Here is a 17,176-nt window from a genome sequence, read left to right as displayed (position 1 = left end):
GGGTAGCTTTTCATAGTCCTGCTTCACAGAATCCACCTGTAGTTTGTTTATGTTTCCATAGGGATGAAGATATGGACGGAGAATGGGAGGCTCCTCAGATTGCCAACCCTAAGTGTGAGTCGGCCCCTGGGTGCGGTGTCTGGCAGCGACCCATGATTGACAACCCTAATTATAAGGGCAGATGGAAGCCCCCCATGATTGACAACCCTAACTACCAGGTTGGTACCTGCTGATGGTTGAGCTGCTTCATTGAGCTCTTAGTGTTCAGATAGTTCTCGAGTGTGTAGTGAGGCTGCCACAGATTGATCCTCTATATTCAAACAATTGAATTAAAAACAAAGTAAACTTCAGAATTACGAGAGAACTTATGTGTTGTGTTGAAAAGATGAACCTGAAAAGTGGAAAGACGAGCTTTCATAATTGCATTATAACTTAAAAACAAACAAAAGGGAAGACGTGTGGTTTGGACACCCTGCTGCCATGTGGCGGGGTGCTCCAGCGTAAATGTCCACACTGGCAGTCTCTGGTAGCGTGGATAGGGGACTGTGGTGAAAGCTGGTCCTGACCATGAGTTAGCCCGTTGCTTGACCTCGGTATCTTCAGCTGTGAAAACATGCTGAAGCTCAAATGAGATGATCATACCGGTGGTGATACCGTAAAGCTTCAGGTTTACCGTGGCTCTGTAACAATTCCGACCCTGGTCTCACTTCTGTTTCTATCCCAGATTATTTAAAATCATAAATTTCTACTTTATAGCTTACTTAGAAATGTAAGTTGTATCTCTACATATAGACTGTGTATGCTTTTCTGTTTTAAGTGTATTTTAAGTTGTGCAGGCAATAAGAAAAGTTGCCCCTTAGCTGTTTTGTTGACGGCCACTTAGGTGAATTTCCATATTTGCTTTTAGAATCCTTGCTGCAGTAATTTTTCTTGTACTTGTCTGAGTATATGTGGTAACTGTTTCTCTAGGTAGTTGTCGGAGGTGAAATATCTGGTTGAAGAAGTCTGTACTGATTTATGCTCCCACGCCTACCAGCAGTTAGTTGATAAGAGTGAAAGCTCTTGGAATGTGCCAGGTAGAGCAAGGTGTAGGTCTGAATCAAGGTCATGGGTGAAACTGAAAGTAGAAATTGGAGGTAGTTGGAGTTCAGCCCTCTTAGAGGCATTAGCATTTATTGTTTTCCTCCTGTTAAGTTTCACACGGTCAGCGCTTACTTCACAGATAATACAGAATTCATCTTATTTAGGTTCACTATAAATTTGTGTTGATCATTACTGAAATGATTTTTTTTAATATTTTCTTTAGGGAATCTGGAAACCACGGAAAATACCAAATCCAGATTTCTTTGAAGATCTAGAGCCTTTCAAAATGACTCCTTTTAGTGCTATTGGTTTGGAACTGTGGTCTATGACTTCGGACATTTTTTTTGATAACTTTATTGTTTGTGGTGATCGAAGAGTAGTTGACGATTGGGCCAATGATGGATGGGGTCTGAAGAAAGCTGCAGATGGGGCTTCTGAGGTTTGTGCTTCCTTGTTTCTTGTCCATTTATCTCTTTTATAGGTAACTAATTGCTACTGTTGTGAAGAGCGATCTTCTAAGATTTGTCTTTTCCCTATTTGGGAATGTTGTTATAGAAAGTGTGACCTGTGTTGACTGAAGACAAAATACTGGGGTTTTGGACATGATTTCATTAGGTTAATACAAAGATTTTAGAGTCTATATTTGTGTTATATGCATGGTATTTCTTTTAAAATTGTGTTAAAATACAGTTAACAGGGCTTGACATATATACTACTATATATAAAATAGATAACTAATAAGAACCTATTGTACTGCACAGGGAACTCTATTCAACACTCTTTAATGACCTATATGGGAATAGAATCTAGAAGAGTAGATATATGTATAACTAACTCACTTTGCTGTACAGCAGAAACTAGCACATCGTAAATCAACTATTCTCCAATTGAAACAATGTGAAAAAATGATTTAACAAAGTTTTCCATTTAGGATCTATTTTAATGCACTCTTGAATATTGAATCTTGGTTTATTAAATAAGTGGAATTTTCAAATAATTGGTCATAAGGCCAAATTGAAAATTGGAGACACACTAAGAAAAAGAAATTCTTCATTCACTGGTCCCTGAGGTTAAGAAACTTTGCAGGTAATTAGGAAGCCAGCTTTCACACCTAGGAAAGAGAAATACCCTTGTTGATAAAGACAGCAGGAAAACTGAGACCTTTATTTCCTTTTTACACTGTGTGGACATCTAGGCTTGAATCCTGAGAAAATGGTGTCTGGGCAGTGCCATGCAGGAATTTAACAGTGGGACAGTACTGCCTATATTTAGTGTCAGAAGCCGACCCTGAAATGAGTGCTGTCTTGTTTTCCAGCCAGGTGTAGTGGGGCAGATGATTGAGGCAGCTGAGGAGCGCCCGTGGCTCTGGGTGGTCTACATTTTGACTGTGGCTCTGCCGGTGTTTCTTGTCATCCTCTTCTGCTGTTCTGGAAAGGTATGAGTTGCCATTGCTTTGTTTTGTTTTATTTTGATTCACTCTTACCATGTTAAAAATAACCAAGATATATTGGCAGAGGTTTTTCTTTGTAGCAGCTCAGTAATGACTGGGCCACATTTGGTGCTGACTTCTGAAACCCTGTTATTTTCAGTGGCCATTTATTGTGCCCAGATGGAAGTAGGATTGTTAGCCCCTCAGTTGCTAGTCTAATAGTGTATTGCTCTCCTTCGTATTTGGCAGCAGCTTTCTGAAAGAAAAGAAGGGGGGGTGGGGTGGGGGAAACCTTAGATATAAAACTGACCCATCTGGGCACAAACTAGCTTTTCCTGCTGGCATAACCTGTTTCTGTTCATATAGTTCATAATTCAGTCTTTGATTTCTCGTCATCCATTTCTCTTTTCAATATTCCCCCTTTCCCCCAAATACCACATACAGGAGTAATACAGCCTTTATTGTAGTTTTTCTTGTTTAGTCTTTGTTATATGGAATTAAAAAAAGAAGAAGAAAATTTTGTTTAGGCCCTCTACTTCTGCTTAAGAAGACTTGTGCTTCATACTGCATTCAAGACGTTTTGTAACCTGATCCCCAATCTTCTTTTCCAGCTTTATCCTCTGCCACTATTCTGCATATTTGTTAGCTCAGTCACCTTTGACTAGTTAGACTTACACATTCCTGCCTGACCCCTTTGCTTCTACTCTTCCTTCTACTTGAACCACACATGCTCACTGGAGAGGAAGCTCTCAGGCAGGAATTCCTTCTTACACATTTCTTTGTACCTGCTCCAGCATACCACTTGTACAGAACTTTGCCCATAGGCATTCAATAATTACATGGTAATATAATATGTAAAATATGAACAAACCTGTTGCGCTTTGGGGGAATATTTCAGAAACAGGCCAGCCCTGTGGAATACAAAAAGACTGATGCTCCTCAGCCAGATGTGAAGGAGGATGAAGAAGAAAAGGAAGAGGAGAAGGAAAAGGGAGATGAAGAGGAGGACGGTGAAGAGAAACTTGGTAAGAAGTAGACCCCAAAATATCTGCTCTGAGCCAGCACCCTAAGATGTTGCTTCAAACCCTTACATGCAAGTTACTGTCAGGATTGTTTTAGACTCTAGAAGCGTGTTCTAATGCTAATTTTCTAGTTACCAAAAAATAAGTGTAAGATTTTGCTCAGTTGTTTTACTCTGACTTCTTAGAAGAGAAGCAGAAAAGTGATGTTGAAGAAGATGGTGACACTGTCAGTCACGAGGAGGACGACGGGAAGCCTAAGGCAGAGGTAATGGAGGGCAGCTCGGGGAAGGCGCACGTACGGAGAGAGCTTCACAAGATAGTTTTCAGTGGCTCTGACAGTAAAGAGTCTGTTATAGCCAATTTTGTAAAAGTGGGATTCTTAGCATTAAAAATTTCAATTTTTTAATTTTAAATTATATCTGAATCTCAAAAATACTTTCTGTGCTGAAAATGGTTTTCTGTAATAAGGAGAAGGCAAAGGAAGACTAATAAAGTGCTTTCTAGTAATGGTAGCTTCGAGTTGTTTACAGTCCTGTTTCATCAACTGTCTCTCCTCACTGTGCCCTTAAAACTATTTCTTGGACAGATCACTGCATTCTAAAATTTTTGTCTCTCTTGCTGATGAATTCATTTGTTCATTCATTCAGTAAATATGTCTGGAGTAATTGTTAGTGAACAAGACAAAAATACTCTACCTTTGAGGAGCTTAATTCTAGTGGAAGGAAACAGTAAGCAATGGGCATTTTAAGGAAGTAAAGGAACAGTATGATAAAAAGCAATGAGCTATAAAAAATAAAAAGACAGAAAAAGGTTTTGGAAGTACTGGGGGCAGAGTGAGTTGTACATAATTTTAAAGATGATAGGCCTCACCGTAGCAAAAACTTGAAAAAGGTAAGAGGCTTTGCCATGGAGATGTCCATGGGAAGAGAATTCTTGGAAGAGAAGACCACCACTAAAAGGACCTGAAATGGTAGTCTAGAAGGCCAGCGTGGCCAGTAGATTACGAGGATGGAGGAGAAGAACATGGGGAGGGCTCCAGGTTGGGGGAGGCCTCTGAGGCTGCTGTATGGGACTTGGCTTTTCCTGCTAGTGAAATAGGCAGGCATCATAGTCTACGGGGCAAAGGACCGATGGGATCTCATTACTCTGGCTTTGATGTTTTCTGCAGACCAGGGAGAATCAAGGAGCCTAGTTAGATTACTGTACTAATCCAGGCAAGATACGGTGGCTCTGAGCAGGGTGATAGAGAAGGACATGAGTTTCTGATCTGGATTTCTGATCGGATTGGACAGATTGGATGTGATCCAATCAGGTGGATTGGATATGAGGTATGAGGGAAGGAAAATAGTCCATGTCATTCTCACCACGGTCCCTTTTCTCAGCACTTCTCTTTCATCCTGATCCTTTCTGGAAACTACCCAGTTTTCATTTCCAGCTACCACAGCGCTGCCCTTTCGATAAAGGTCAATGCTGTTTATATTTTCAATGGATATATTCTGTCTCAACTAGAATGCAGAATTCTTTCAGGTAGGGGCCAGTCTATTTTCATATTCCCCAAAATTCCTCACACAATAAGTGGGCGTAGCGTAGAAAGCACCGGATTTGTAGTCTTACTTCTTTTAGGCTTTGCCATGCAGCATGTGGGATCTTATTTCCTCAGCTAGGGTTCCAGCCTGTGCTCCCTGCACTGGCAGCATGGAGTCTTAACCACTGGACTGCCAGGGAAGTCCCTGGGCTTGTGGTCTTGAATATTATATGAACTCTGCTTGGGCTTGGATAGCCTTTAGTCCTTATGAGTCTGTGCTTTCTCAGCCTCAAAGTGGGACTAATATGTCCATCGACCAGTAGATTATTCAGGATTAAGCAGGATAACATATGATAGCCTGGTGTTTGGTCCTTTTTAAAGAAAATATTGATGGGTTAGGTTTAGAAAAGTGCACATTTATGGAAAACAAAGACTGAATAATAACACATGCACAGTTCTACGACCACTGACCCAATCATTGTTTTGGGTGCATTTTCTTCTAATCATGTTTGTTTGTTTTTCCTCAAATGAATTATACTCAGCTGGTTGATCTTGAAAACTTGGTGAATTTTTACTTAAAAAAAAATGCTAATTATAGTGAATTTCTTGTTTTTTCAACCAACAGGAGGATGAAATTTTGAACAGATCACCAAGAAACAGAAAGCCGAGAAGAGAGTGAAACAATCTTAAGAACTTGACCTGTGGTTTTTCTCTCCCTCCCCTCCCCCTGCAAGTGTGGGTCCTAGGAAAGGACCTGGCACACCTTGGGTTGAAACTCAAAAACCTTCCGATGCACCACCATCAGCAGGTCCCAGCTGAACACTCGCCCGTGTAATTTTAAACATCTAGCAGTAAATAATTGGAGTTGTGACATAAAGGACCCTGTTTCTGTAGAGAGAAAAGCTTAACATAATTGTTGTGAAATGTAACATGAAGCAACTAACTTGTAATTTTTTTTGTTTTTAAACATGTTTGTTTTTTTAAAATAGAGTGATAGAACTTTGCCAGTCTTTAAAAATCTTGGCTTAATTTAATATATTAATCTGTCCGTGCAGAAATAAAACCAACCTTTAAAAATGTTAGGGGAATGAATTTGAAGTTGGTGAATTGTAACTGATTTTAAGTTTGGTATTATGAAACATTTAAGTGTCTTTGTCCCCTAATTGATAATCATGTTTAAAATGCAGTCATTTGTGGTTATAATCTTGTTTTGCTTGCTTCCATTATTCAATGCCTCCTAAGGAAAGTGAGAGTGATTGGATGGAAGCCCAAATTTAAGTAAAGATTGTTAAAGTTATATTAAAAATAGACATACAAAAAGAAAAAGCATTTCACTTGTTGGTTAGACTATAAAGTATGTGTGTTCTCTTGCCCTTGGAACAGCTCAGTTCCCACACAGCTTTGCAGTTAGTGGAAGAGGTGGCATATATGGCACTCAGGCATCCATCCTTCACACGCCAGGAGTGTCTGGGCTCCAGCCTTCTCACGCAGGTGGCTTCTCAAGGAGCTACCACCGTGTGTGAGCTCCAGAGTAGGTGCAGATGTTTTCATCACATCTTCCACATTGTTGACACTGTCTTACCTTCTCAAGTTCCCCAAATTCCCAAGAGCTTTCTCCTCTGCTATGCATTTTGTCTTCACAGCGCAGCTTGCAGTCCATTGCTAAAGATGATTATAAGCTCTGCATAGTGTTAAGCTTTATTGTGATTATGTGTATGTGTCTTCTTCCTTTGTTAAGCAGACCCACACCTTTCCAGGGTCAAAGTACAGGATAGAATGCTATCCTTCATCTTCACCATTTCTTTTACTCCGTTTAAAGACTTCAGAAGTCTAATCCAGAGTTGAGCCAATTCAGAATTGACTGTAATTGAACACAGGCTAAAAGTATTTATGGGGGGAGTGACTTTTAGCATGAGTTTTCTGATTTTTGTAGCTGCTAAACCTTTTAAATCTTTATTTGCAGTTCATGTAACAGTTGTCTTAAATTACATGATAAAGCAGTCCTGTTCAATTTTTTTTTTTTAATGTGGCTTGTAGAATTTTTAATAAATGAGCTTAGGTCTGTTTTTTCATGTGGAATGCAGATGGGTGCTATCAGAGCCTCTCCCCCATCACTATAGTGTAATAATATCATTATTACACCACACTGAAATGTATTCAGAACTAGATTTTTTTTATTTTTTAGCTTTATCGTTTCTTCAGAGGTGTTGCAAATGTACCGATGATACTGTTTCTTGCACTGAATATATAAACACTCCAGAGTGTTTATATTGGGGAGATATTGGGGAGGAAGTATATTCGTAAAAGATGAAGGCTGTATCTGTTTATCTTCAATTTTTTACTTGTTCACTTAAATTCTTATGAGGGTGGGATGCATTTTCTTGCTGTTCAGTGCTTTATCCTTTTTCATCTGTCGTTCTGTGGTCACAGTGACCTTAGCTATGTAGCAGACTTTCCCAAATGTATTGAGTGCAAATAAACAGTTACTTAGCAAGACCTGAAAATATGTCTGCAGGTTTCTCCTTGAAGTAAGTGTGTGGGATCGTTGCATTTTAGAAGTCTGCCGCCTTCACCCTAAATTGACATTGTATGTCATGCTTCCCTTACAGTTTCTTCCAGCTGAGTTGTGGAATAACGAATATAAATCAGTAGACTGTTCATTTGCAAGATAATTTATCATATCCAGGGTAATTCAGCAGTGTTTGTCTACCCTCCCCCCTAGTCCTTGGTCTGGGGGGAACCCACCAAAAAAAGCTAAATAAAAAGTCTTTTCTTGGTTCTGTATTCCACTTTGTTGAAGATACAGCCTCCTAATTAGAAGTCGGACATTAATGAATGAACAGCAGCAGTATTCATCTCTTTAAAAGGCACTTATTTTATATGCTGGTTATCTGCCCCATTGATATAAAATGCCCACTGCATCAGATGTGTTCCTCAATTTCTCTTAACCATAACACACTCCACTTTTCTCAGATTGTTGGCTTTACTAAATGGTGTTCCATTCAAGTCCTGTGTTAAGCATCTGCTTTTGACTGAACTTCACAGATAACCTTCAATTTGTTTTACTGTTTCAGGAGTGGGTTAATCTTCCATTAATTGGCTACTACAGGAAAGTTTGCTAATACACAAACTATTATGAACAGTAAAATAGTTATTACTTCATCTTACCACATGAAGGTGAATATAATTCAAAGTAGGCTTTGCATCTTTTTCCTGTTGGATTGGGGTTCAGTAATTTCAGTTGTATAGGATGACTAGCACCTCAGAAGAAGAGTGGTGATTTGTAGATAATATTCTTGTAGATTATGGAAACCATTTAACTGCAAAATTCTTATTCAAAAATAAATGACTTTTGGAATCAGACTCCATCTTTTATATTCCTATTTAGGGATATTTTAGAACATTAGGTCAAAACTTTACGTAGTATTAGGCTTTTGAATTGCTTTCTGAAGAGTACACAAAAGGTAGTGCTCCTAGTTACAATTATCTTTCCCATTAGAAAGGAACTTTAATTCTGGTGTAAAATTTATGTTTGAAGAATGGTAAAAGCAGGACTGTTTACGGTGTTCATGAGCCCTAAGCACTTTTGCTTTGGTGGGTCACTTGTATTTTTTACTGCAATTGTATAAAAACAAGTACTATTTGAATAAAGACTTGATTTTTTCTGCTGCTTTTAAAGCATTTTCATTGGCCTAGTAAGAAGTTACTGTACCAAATGTTTGAGCTGTCGATGGTGTCTCATTTTGTAGCCTTTTGGCACCTCCTGTTTGTCTTTAGCAGTTAGGGTGCCAACAAGTATTGGCACCCTAGTTTCTCTTGACCCAACAGACTGTCTAGTTTGATTGCTCCTGTTTTTTACCCCTAGTCTCCCACTTCTTTGCCTACTAGGTATACTACTAGAGTGTAATTGTTTTTAGTTGGATTTTGTCGTCTGATTCAGTTTTACCTAACAGACCATCTTTTAAACGTAAAACTTGCAGGCCAGGCTCCCCGTGTGTTTTTTTGTTTGTTTACTAAGGCATCATCCTTTGCAGTTCTATTGTGCCCACCCCCTCCCCCAGGAGGCTTCATAACCTTTCCATGTCGGCTTTTTTTCCTTTAGTAGTTGTAACTTTTGAAATACTTAAATATAAGGGCAAATTGATACTCTCGATTCAGAACAGCGCATGAAGAAACCTTCAGCTCGAGTACGATTCTTACCAACTGTGAGGCTGAATGTGAGAAGTGAGGTCGAAGAAAAACCGATGACACTGAAAAAGCGTGGCTACTGTTGAGCTTATCAAACCCGAATATAAGAAGCGGTATGAAAATGGTGACTCGCTATGGTGCCAGACCAGCATTGGGTCTGGCGGGTTACGCCGCGCCTACTGCCCCTCTTTCCGCGGCGGACCCGGAAGGGCCTGTTCGCGTGAGGCGGCGTTTAGAGCCAGCTTCTGTCGGTCACACTCAGCTGAGAGTTGAGGACCGAAGCCCGCCCAGCTGCTTCCCTCCGTCTGACTTTGAGAGTTCCTTTTAAACTCCGCAAGGGAACAGCCCAGCGGGCCTCTAGTGTGTGCGGCCCCGCCCCTCGGGCGGCTCGCTCTTCCTTCTCTAATTGGCCGCAGTGTCTGTTCATCAGCTGTGACGGCAGGGTCGGCTGCCGGAGCCCCGCCCTCTTCCGAGAGCCCCGAAAACAATTTTAAGATGGCGGCGGCGGCGGCGCGGAAAACAATGGGGCCGGGCTGGCGGGGACAGGCCGAGGCCTGAGGTGGGCAGCAAGCGCCTGCCCTGGTTGGGCCGAGCGGGGCCAGAGGAAGACCCCCGCCGCGCGCGAGCCCGTTCCGCAGCTCGCGGGACCATGGCGTGGCCGTGAGGCAGCCGGGCAGCCGGCGGGGAGCGGGGCGTGCAGTGCCAGCCGGCCCGAGAGGCCCGCCTCGGGCCTGGCCCGTGCAGCCCGCGGCCCATGGTGCTGCCCACCTGCCCCATGGCGGAGTTCGCGCTGCCGCGGCACAGCGCGGTCATGGAGCGCCTCCGCCGGCGCATCGAGCTGTGCCGGCGCCACCACAGCACCTGTGAGGCCCGCTATGAGGCCGTATCGCCCGAGCGCCTGGAGCTCGAGCGCCAGCACACCTTCGCCCTTCACCAGCGCTGCATCCAGGCCAAGGCCAAGCGCGCCGGCAAGCACCGGCAGCCGCCCGCCCCGGCCCCAGCTCCGGCCCCGGCGCCAGCGGCGGCCCCGCGCCTCGATGCTGCCGACGGCCCTGAGCACGGCCTCCCAGTCGCGGTGAGTAGGACCCGGGGAGCAGCCCCTTCTCTGGAGATGCTGCCCCTGACGCCGCCCACGGCCCTTTGAGACTGCCTCAGTGCCCGCAGCCCCTTGGGTCTCGCTCCGGGGAGGCTAACATGGCTGGGACTGAGCGGTTGTCATCTGCGGGAAATGGCACTGTGGCGTTGCCTTGGGAAAACAGGATCCTGAGGACCGACCTTAAGGCCCCGGCAGGGAAGGCTGGTGAACGGGCGGTGGAACAGTCTTCTTCCAGACTTGATTTCGAAATTCTGAGAACTCGGTTTTGGAACAGACTGGCATTAAAGTTGCCTGTGATAATGGCCTCATTTATTCTGCAGCTGTTCTTTGAGTCCTTGCTCTTTGCAGAGTCAGGGCTTAAATATGGAAATAAGACGGACTTCAGTTGACCAAATGAAACTGTTCTGAATGGAAAGTCAAGAATCTTTGGAAATCTTCCTAAAGACATAGATGTACAAAAGAATTCTTTGTTTAGGCAGCTCTGAAATTTGTGGATTTGTGATTACAGCAGTATTGTTGGCAGTTCCAGTTTTAATTAGAAGCCTGTGTAAAACCTCTGATGATATTAGAGTTTGTTGGTAAATTATTACACTCTTTTGGGCTCTCAGTAGTGCTAGGGAAGTTTGTTGCTTAGAGGTTTTCCTTCCTGAAACTACTTAGAAGTTTCGTTGCTATTGTTTTCTTGGTAATTTAAAGTTTAGAACAAATGCTACCAATTTAATTTCTGTGTATTTTTATAATTCACGCCTTTATTAGGTCTCACCGGGCTGTTGGGAGTACTCTTCCCTAATTAGTTTTCAGGTATTTAGTCTCTAACCCTTTAAATGCTATGACCCTCACAGGCCCCATGCTCGGTTTGTATTATTTTTCTTATTCTCTCCCACACCAGTCAGGACGGCTGGACATCTCATTGCTTATTGTTATCAATTCTTATATAGTCAGGACTCCTCGTCCTCACTTTTCTTCTCTGTAAATTGAAGATGTGTTTGACTTCCTCTGGGATTCTTGTAAGATTAAAAAAAAAATGAGTGTTGAGGTGAAACTACTTCATAAATGGAAGGGCTGCCTGTAAGACCCACCCCGTCACCTCTCAGAATCCTGACATCCTTCAGGTCCAGTTCATCTTCCTCTTTAAGACCAGTTTTTATCCTGCTCCACAGCAATTAGAATCTCCTTTGTCAGAACATTAAGCAAATGCATTGCCTGTGCTATTTTAAGTATTTTAAGCACATCATTGCATGCTACCTTAGAAGTGTCTTGAGAACTAGACTGTAAGCCCTAGGAGACACAGAGGGATGCAGCTCAAAGGAAAGACTTCAGATTTTGGGTGGTCGTTCCATTTAAGTAAATAGTGAAAGCCCATAAAAAAAAAAATCTCAGTTTTACACACAAATAGTTGCCTTGAACACCCGCTAGAATATATATTATAGTGATTCAGTTTGTTTAACGAGAGTAAGAATTTAGATCCTCTATGATATTTTTAGCCCTAAACTACTAGAGAGAAGTTGGACATGCTGTTTGAGGAGAAGTGAGTCCTGAGTGTGTTAGAACTTGAGCCTGGCCTGTTAGCCACTCCTTTGGGTGATCAGGTGTGTCGTGTTATGTTGTTGTCTTATCACATTAAACCTTGACCCGTGGGTTTCCTGAGTTAAACTTTAGAATGGAATTGCTCTACTGCCTCCCTGCTAGGAAGAGGGACCCTGTTAACTTCAGTGTCCACACGATTCTAGGTGAGCTCTTTGGCTTTGGAGTGAAGTTTTAGGAATGGAAGATGAGTGTCTAGCAGAACCCATTTTAGTGGCTCCTTCAGTTCAGAGAGGGGCAGAGTTCTTGCCTTTTGGCCTTGAGAGAAAGCACAGCTTTGCCCAGAGAGATGGAGGGGAGAAAGTGATTATTGTTTTTTGACAATTCTGTATATGTATTTGATCTAATTAATATTCCTTAGTGAAAGTCATTTCTGTCTCTTTGCAACCCCACGGACTATACAGTCCATGGCATTCTCCAGGCCAGAATACTGGAATGGGTAGCTTTTCCCTTCTCCAAGGGATCTTGCCAACCCAGGGATTGAACCCAGGTCTCCCACATTGCAGGTGAATTCTTTACCAGCTGAGCCACCAGGGAAGCCCAATACGCCTTACATAAGGAATATTATTCTTATTTTTTCCAAAAGTCCTGTGGTACTCTTAGGCATCCGTTTCCTAGCAAAGTTACCATCAGCAAACCGTTTGTACAAGTGAAAATGGATCAAATCAAATTTACTAGTAGAGTCCACTCTCTGCTTATTTTTTCCCCCTTCTTAGGATATTCCACTACAGCAAAATCTTGACCAATATCTTTTTACAGTAAATACTGTTACAGATGAATCAGAAACTGTGCTTCAGACTTTTTCTACTCTAGTTGTCAAGGAATGACCTTATTAGGTTTTGTTTGTACTGCGTGTCCTCATTGAAAACCAAATAGTAATTTTCTGGTGACAGGATTGACTTCTTTTTATTAGGGATGCCAAATAATAGAGAATTACCACTCACTTTATACAAACATTAATTCTGTCATGAAAATAGCCTTCTACAATAGCTTCAACATTTTCTTTTGGTAAAATGCTATAAAGGTTTATGCCTGGCCCCCTTAAACAGCGTTGTCATACTTTTGCTGCTTACTTCTTAAGTTGTAATAGTTACCAAGAAATTTGACAGTTCCATGTCAACCATTCATGGAAGTTGCCTTTCCTGCTTAGTTTAGGAGATTATATTGTTTGTTAGGAAAGAATTACCAATACATTGTTAATTGTTTAGGAAATAATATTTCTCTTTGTCGCTCTCTTTTTAACTTTTATCTATACATAACTACACAAATAGCGCAAAGAACATCTGCTTACCTTTACTTAGATTCTGCCCTTTGTCGTCATCGTTCCTTATTTGCTTTATCGTGTCACACATGCTCTTTCTCTCCTCTCTACCTTTCTCTCTCCCTAAAAGTTCTGTTCTCTGAACCATCTGTGAGGACGTTGCACCCTCTCTACCCCAAACACCTCAGTGTGTACCTTCTAAGAGTTACAGATGTGCAGAATTTTAATAATTATTTTGTAGACTGAGCCTATGTAAGAATTATATAAATAATAAATTATTTTCAGAGAGTAGGTATTTCTGAACATGAAACAGACATTGTGGGATAATTTTAGAGAAAAGATGAGTAACGTGGCTTCAGGATTGCATTTCTTCCTATAACGTTCATGACCTTGTCCTAGCATCTTTCCTTTTTTATCAGTATCCCCTTTTCCACTGGGTCCTTGCCTTTAGCTTGAAGCATGAACAGATCTTCTCCTTTCTTTTGTCTTTTCTCACCCTCAAAATAGTGTCCTAGCTCCTTCCTTCCCTTTGCCCTTTCCACTGCACTTCCCATTTGCTCATTTCCCCATTGTAATCTGCCTTCTGCCTCTTCTACTTTTCCGAAGCTGCCCCTTAAAGGACACCAAAGATGGACTTGCCAAATTCAGTGGCTTCTTAGTCATCATTCTTTTTGACTTCCTCCTTCCTAAGACTCTTCTGTTAGCTTCTACTCTCTTCTGATTTTCTTTCCAGCTTTCTGACTTTTCCTCCTGCTTTCCTTTATTAATTCATGCAAAAAATATTTGAGTGCCCACTGTAGGTCAGAACATTTTTTGGTTGCTAGGGATACAGCAGTGAACAAGACAGACTGAAACTCTGCTCTCATGGAGAGAGATCAATAATTTTTAAAACTAATTTTAAGTTATAATAAATGCTAAGAAAAAATGTAAAGTGATGTGATACTGAGTGATTTATAGTAGCAGTTTTAGATATGATAGTAGCAGCTCTGTCTTAATTTGGGCTGAATGACAGGAGGTAATGAGTCAGCTGAAAGTTTCAGAAAAGAACATTCCAGTTAGAACTACCACCAGAAAGTTTCTGAGGCAAGAACCTTCTGTGCTTGCATGAAGGACAGAAAGGAGGGACAGTATGGGCAGAGCAGCAGGCAGTCGGCTGGTGTGTGTGAGAGCTGGGTAAGTGAGGGTCAGATCAAGTGCGGGATTTGAAGGGAAAACATCACATGATCTGACATTTTTTAAAGGCCACTCTGATGCTGGAGGGAGGGTGTCTGGGATCAGTCTGGGCATGAGTGGGCGCAGTTCGGGCTTTTGCAGTGGTCTAGGCTGGAGCAGTTTGTGGTAGTGCAGATGGAGAGGAGGTGAGTTCTGGATAGCTTCTGAAGGCAGAGGTGACAGAGGGTGGTGAGGGACTAAATGGATTGGATTGGAGGCACATGGAGGGAGTGGAAGGGAATTCCAAGTTTTTTGGCTTGAGAAATGTTCTTTGGACACTTTAAAAATATTCATGTTCCCTAGTTTTTTTCACTCAGTTTTCTTTTCTAGGGTTAATGTCATTGATTCTTTCATGCATCTATCACCTGTAATAGATTCTTCACATCTCTACCCAGGGTCAAATGCAGCTGTGTACTGCGCATTTCCACTTTGATTCCCACGTTATCCAAAAGGGACTCTCCACTTTTCTTGCCAGTCTTATGTTTCTTCAGAGTATTTTCCCTTGTCCAGTCAACCAAAGTAGGAGCTTGGGAATTATCCACCCCTTTTCTTCATTTCCATCTTTTTGTTTTGGCTCTGTCCCGCAGCATGTGAGATCTTAGTTCCGCAACCAGCGATGGAACCCGTGCATTGGCAGCACGGAGTCTTAACCATGTACCATCAGGGTAGTTCCCGTTTCCATCTTTCAGTTGGTCATTTGTTCACCTGAGATTGAACTCCTGCTGGGAACCAGGAGTTGTGGTGCCAGACCTATGTCATGTAGTCATCGCAAAGCCCTGTTGAAGGCTGTAAAAGCTGTGGGAATACTAGGAGAGGTGAAGTTTCACCCTTGGGTGAAGTTTGGAAAGTGTTACAGACTTCTAAAGTGGGTCTTAATATTTTGCCAGATGTTTTCCCAAAGGGTGTTAACATGAAGCACTAATTTCACGGGCTATTAAAAGAGTTCTAGAGTTGCACAGATTTGGGTGATACTGGAATAAACAAATTTAAACAGTTTCCTTTATTGAGGTTTCCAAGCATTTAATAGCTTAATATGCATGTGGGCTTGCAGTCATAAGAGCAGGGAACATCTAATAGGATTTTGATCCCTTTGGAAAACTAAGCAAAAGCACAAAACCGTGACAGTGACTAATTCTTTGAATTTAAGACTTTAAGTGCTAGAGGCTGGAAGATAAAACTGGAAAGGTAGGAGTCATATCACAAAAAGCTTTATGTTTGATACTGGGTGTATGGACTAAATAATTTTGAAACATTGCGAACCTCCCTGACAGATTTTTGTTGACATTTTAAGCTTATCAGAATTATAATGCATTTGTCGTGCTGATCAATAGTATACTAAATTACCATAACTCAATTTAAATGAAATATATGAACTAAGAACATTTATGTAACACATGAAGTACTACGTATGTTTAATGTGAATCAGCTGTTTTAAAAAGAGAAAAGGGCAAAAATGCTATTTATAGTGGCAGAGGATATAACTTCCAGAGAATCATAAATGTTAACATTTTAAAATAAAATGATTACATCGCTTTTAAAAAATGTCTAGTGGAATCTGAAAACTTTAGTGATGTGCTTTTGTCAGCCACTTAAAGAATGCTTTTCTATAACAGAAATTTTATTTTTCAATTCATTGATTTTTCCTGGCTGCACTGGGTCTTTTTGCTGCACGTGGGCTTGCTCTAGTTGTGGAGCGCAGGCTTCCCCTCGTTGCCGTGACTTCTTGCTGTGGAGCACAGGCTAGGTCGGGTGCGCAGGCTCAGTAGTTGTGGTGCATGGGCCCAGTTGCTCTTAGACATGTGGAATCTTCCCAGACAAGGGATCAAACCTGTGTCCCCCGATTGGCAGGTGGATTCTTGACCACTGGACCACCAAGGACGTCCCGGACATTTTTTCTCTTGAAACTTGCATTTCTTTTTTCTTTTTCTTTATCGAAGTATAGTTGATTTACAATGTTGTGCTAGTTTCAGGCACATAGCAGAGTGATTCAGCCATACACACATGTATATCTATTTTCTCTCAGATTCTTTTTTCCTTATAGGTTATTAAAACTATGCAGTGAATTCCCTTTCTGCTCTTATTAAAGGCAATTTATAAGGAATTCCCTGGTGGTCTAGTGAATGGGATTCTGCTGTTTCACTTCAGAGGACCCAGGTTCGATCCCTGGTAGAGGAAAAAATCCCACAAACCCCATGGTGCGTCCAAAACAAAAAGTTGATTGATACAAAAGAATATAGTAGCATTTATAAGATTATATGTGTTATATATATTTGATATTTTAATAAGTTATTATAGTAAATTAGTATACAGCAAACAACTGGGCCCATGCACCACGACTACTGAGCCTGCGCACCCTACCTGGCCTGTGTTTTCCCAGGTCAGTCCTTCGCACTCCGCATGTGCTGACTCCTGCAACTCCCCAGACGTAGGAAGTTCGCCTGCATAATTTGTGGTAGTAGGGGACTGTGTTCACGTTTTCCCCTGAAGAAAAAAAAAAGTACAGGTTTATTAGACTTGCCTCTCAGTGAGATGGAGGAGGCTTTTCTGCCTAAATTTGTTCACATAACTGTGGCTGAATATTACTTATTGACAAAATGACAGTTTTTAATTCTATTCCTATTTTTTTGTCTTTACAAATTTAAGTTCCAGAAATCCTTGTTTGCCTAAGCATAAAAGAAAGGAGGAAATTTAATTCTAGTAATGTTCAAGTTTTTGAAATTTGAATTGTATGCCTGAAATCACATAGTGATATGTATCATCAAAAATTAATTTGTTA

The 17,176-nt window shown here is 41.4% G+C and overlaps 2 protein-coding genes across 3 annotated transcripts in view; both read left to right on the top strand.

Annotated features, from left to right (window-relative positions):
- The window catches only part of CANX (calnexin), a 32,277-nt gene extending 23,855 nt beyond the window's left edge, over window positions 1-8,422 (top strand). For both annotated transcript variants that reach the window (XM_055539174.1, XM_055539178.1), the window contains 6 exons: window positions 62-218; window positions 1,307-1,522; window positions 2,399-2,518; window positions 3,411-3,537; window positions 3,720-3,799; window positions 5,685-8,422. In XM_055539174.1, the coding sequence (XP_055395149.1) occupies window positions 62-218; window positions 1,307-1,522; window positions 2,399-2,518; window positions 3,411-3,537; window positions 3,720-3,799; window positions 5,685-5,738 (754 nt within the window). In that variant the 3' untranslated portion in view covers window positions 5,739-8,422. The remainder of the gene's footprint in view (window positions 1-61; window positions 219-1,306; window positions 1,523-2,398; window positions 2,519-3,410; window positions 3,538-3,719; window positions 3,800-5,684) is intronic.
- Window positions 8,423-9,662: 1,240 nt separating this feature from the next.
- MAML1 (mastermind like transcriptional coactivator 1) overlaps window positions 9,663-17,176 on the top strand; it is a 64,239-nt gene continuing 56,725 nt past the window's right edge. Inside the window, exon 1 of the mRNA XM_055539171.1 lies at window positions 9,663-10,322. Coding sequence (XP_055395146.1) covers window positions 10,002-10,322 — 321 coding nt within the window. The 5' untranslated portion in view covers window positions 9,663-10,001. The remainder of the gene's footprint in view (window positions 10,323-17,176) is intronic.

This window comes from Bubalus kerabau, chromosome 1, assembly GCF_029407905.1.
Source record: "Bubalus kerabau isolate K-KA32 ecotype Philippines breed swamp buffalo chromosome 1, PCC_UOA_SB_1v2, whole genome shotgun sequence".
Taxonomy (NCBI): Eukaryota; Metazoa; Chordata; class Mammalia; order Artiodactyla; family Bovidae; genus Bubalus; species Bubalus kerabau.
Note: the sequence above shows the minus strand (reverse complement) of the source record. Positions and strands in the feature narration are given on the sequence as shown.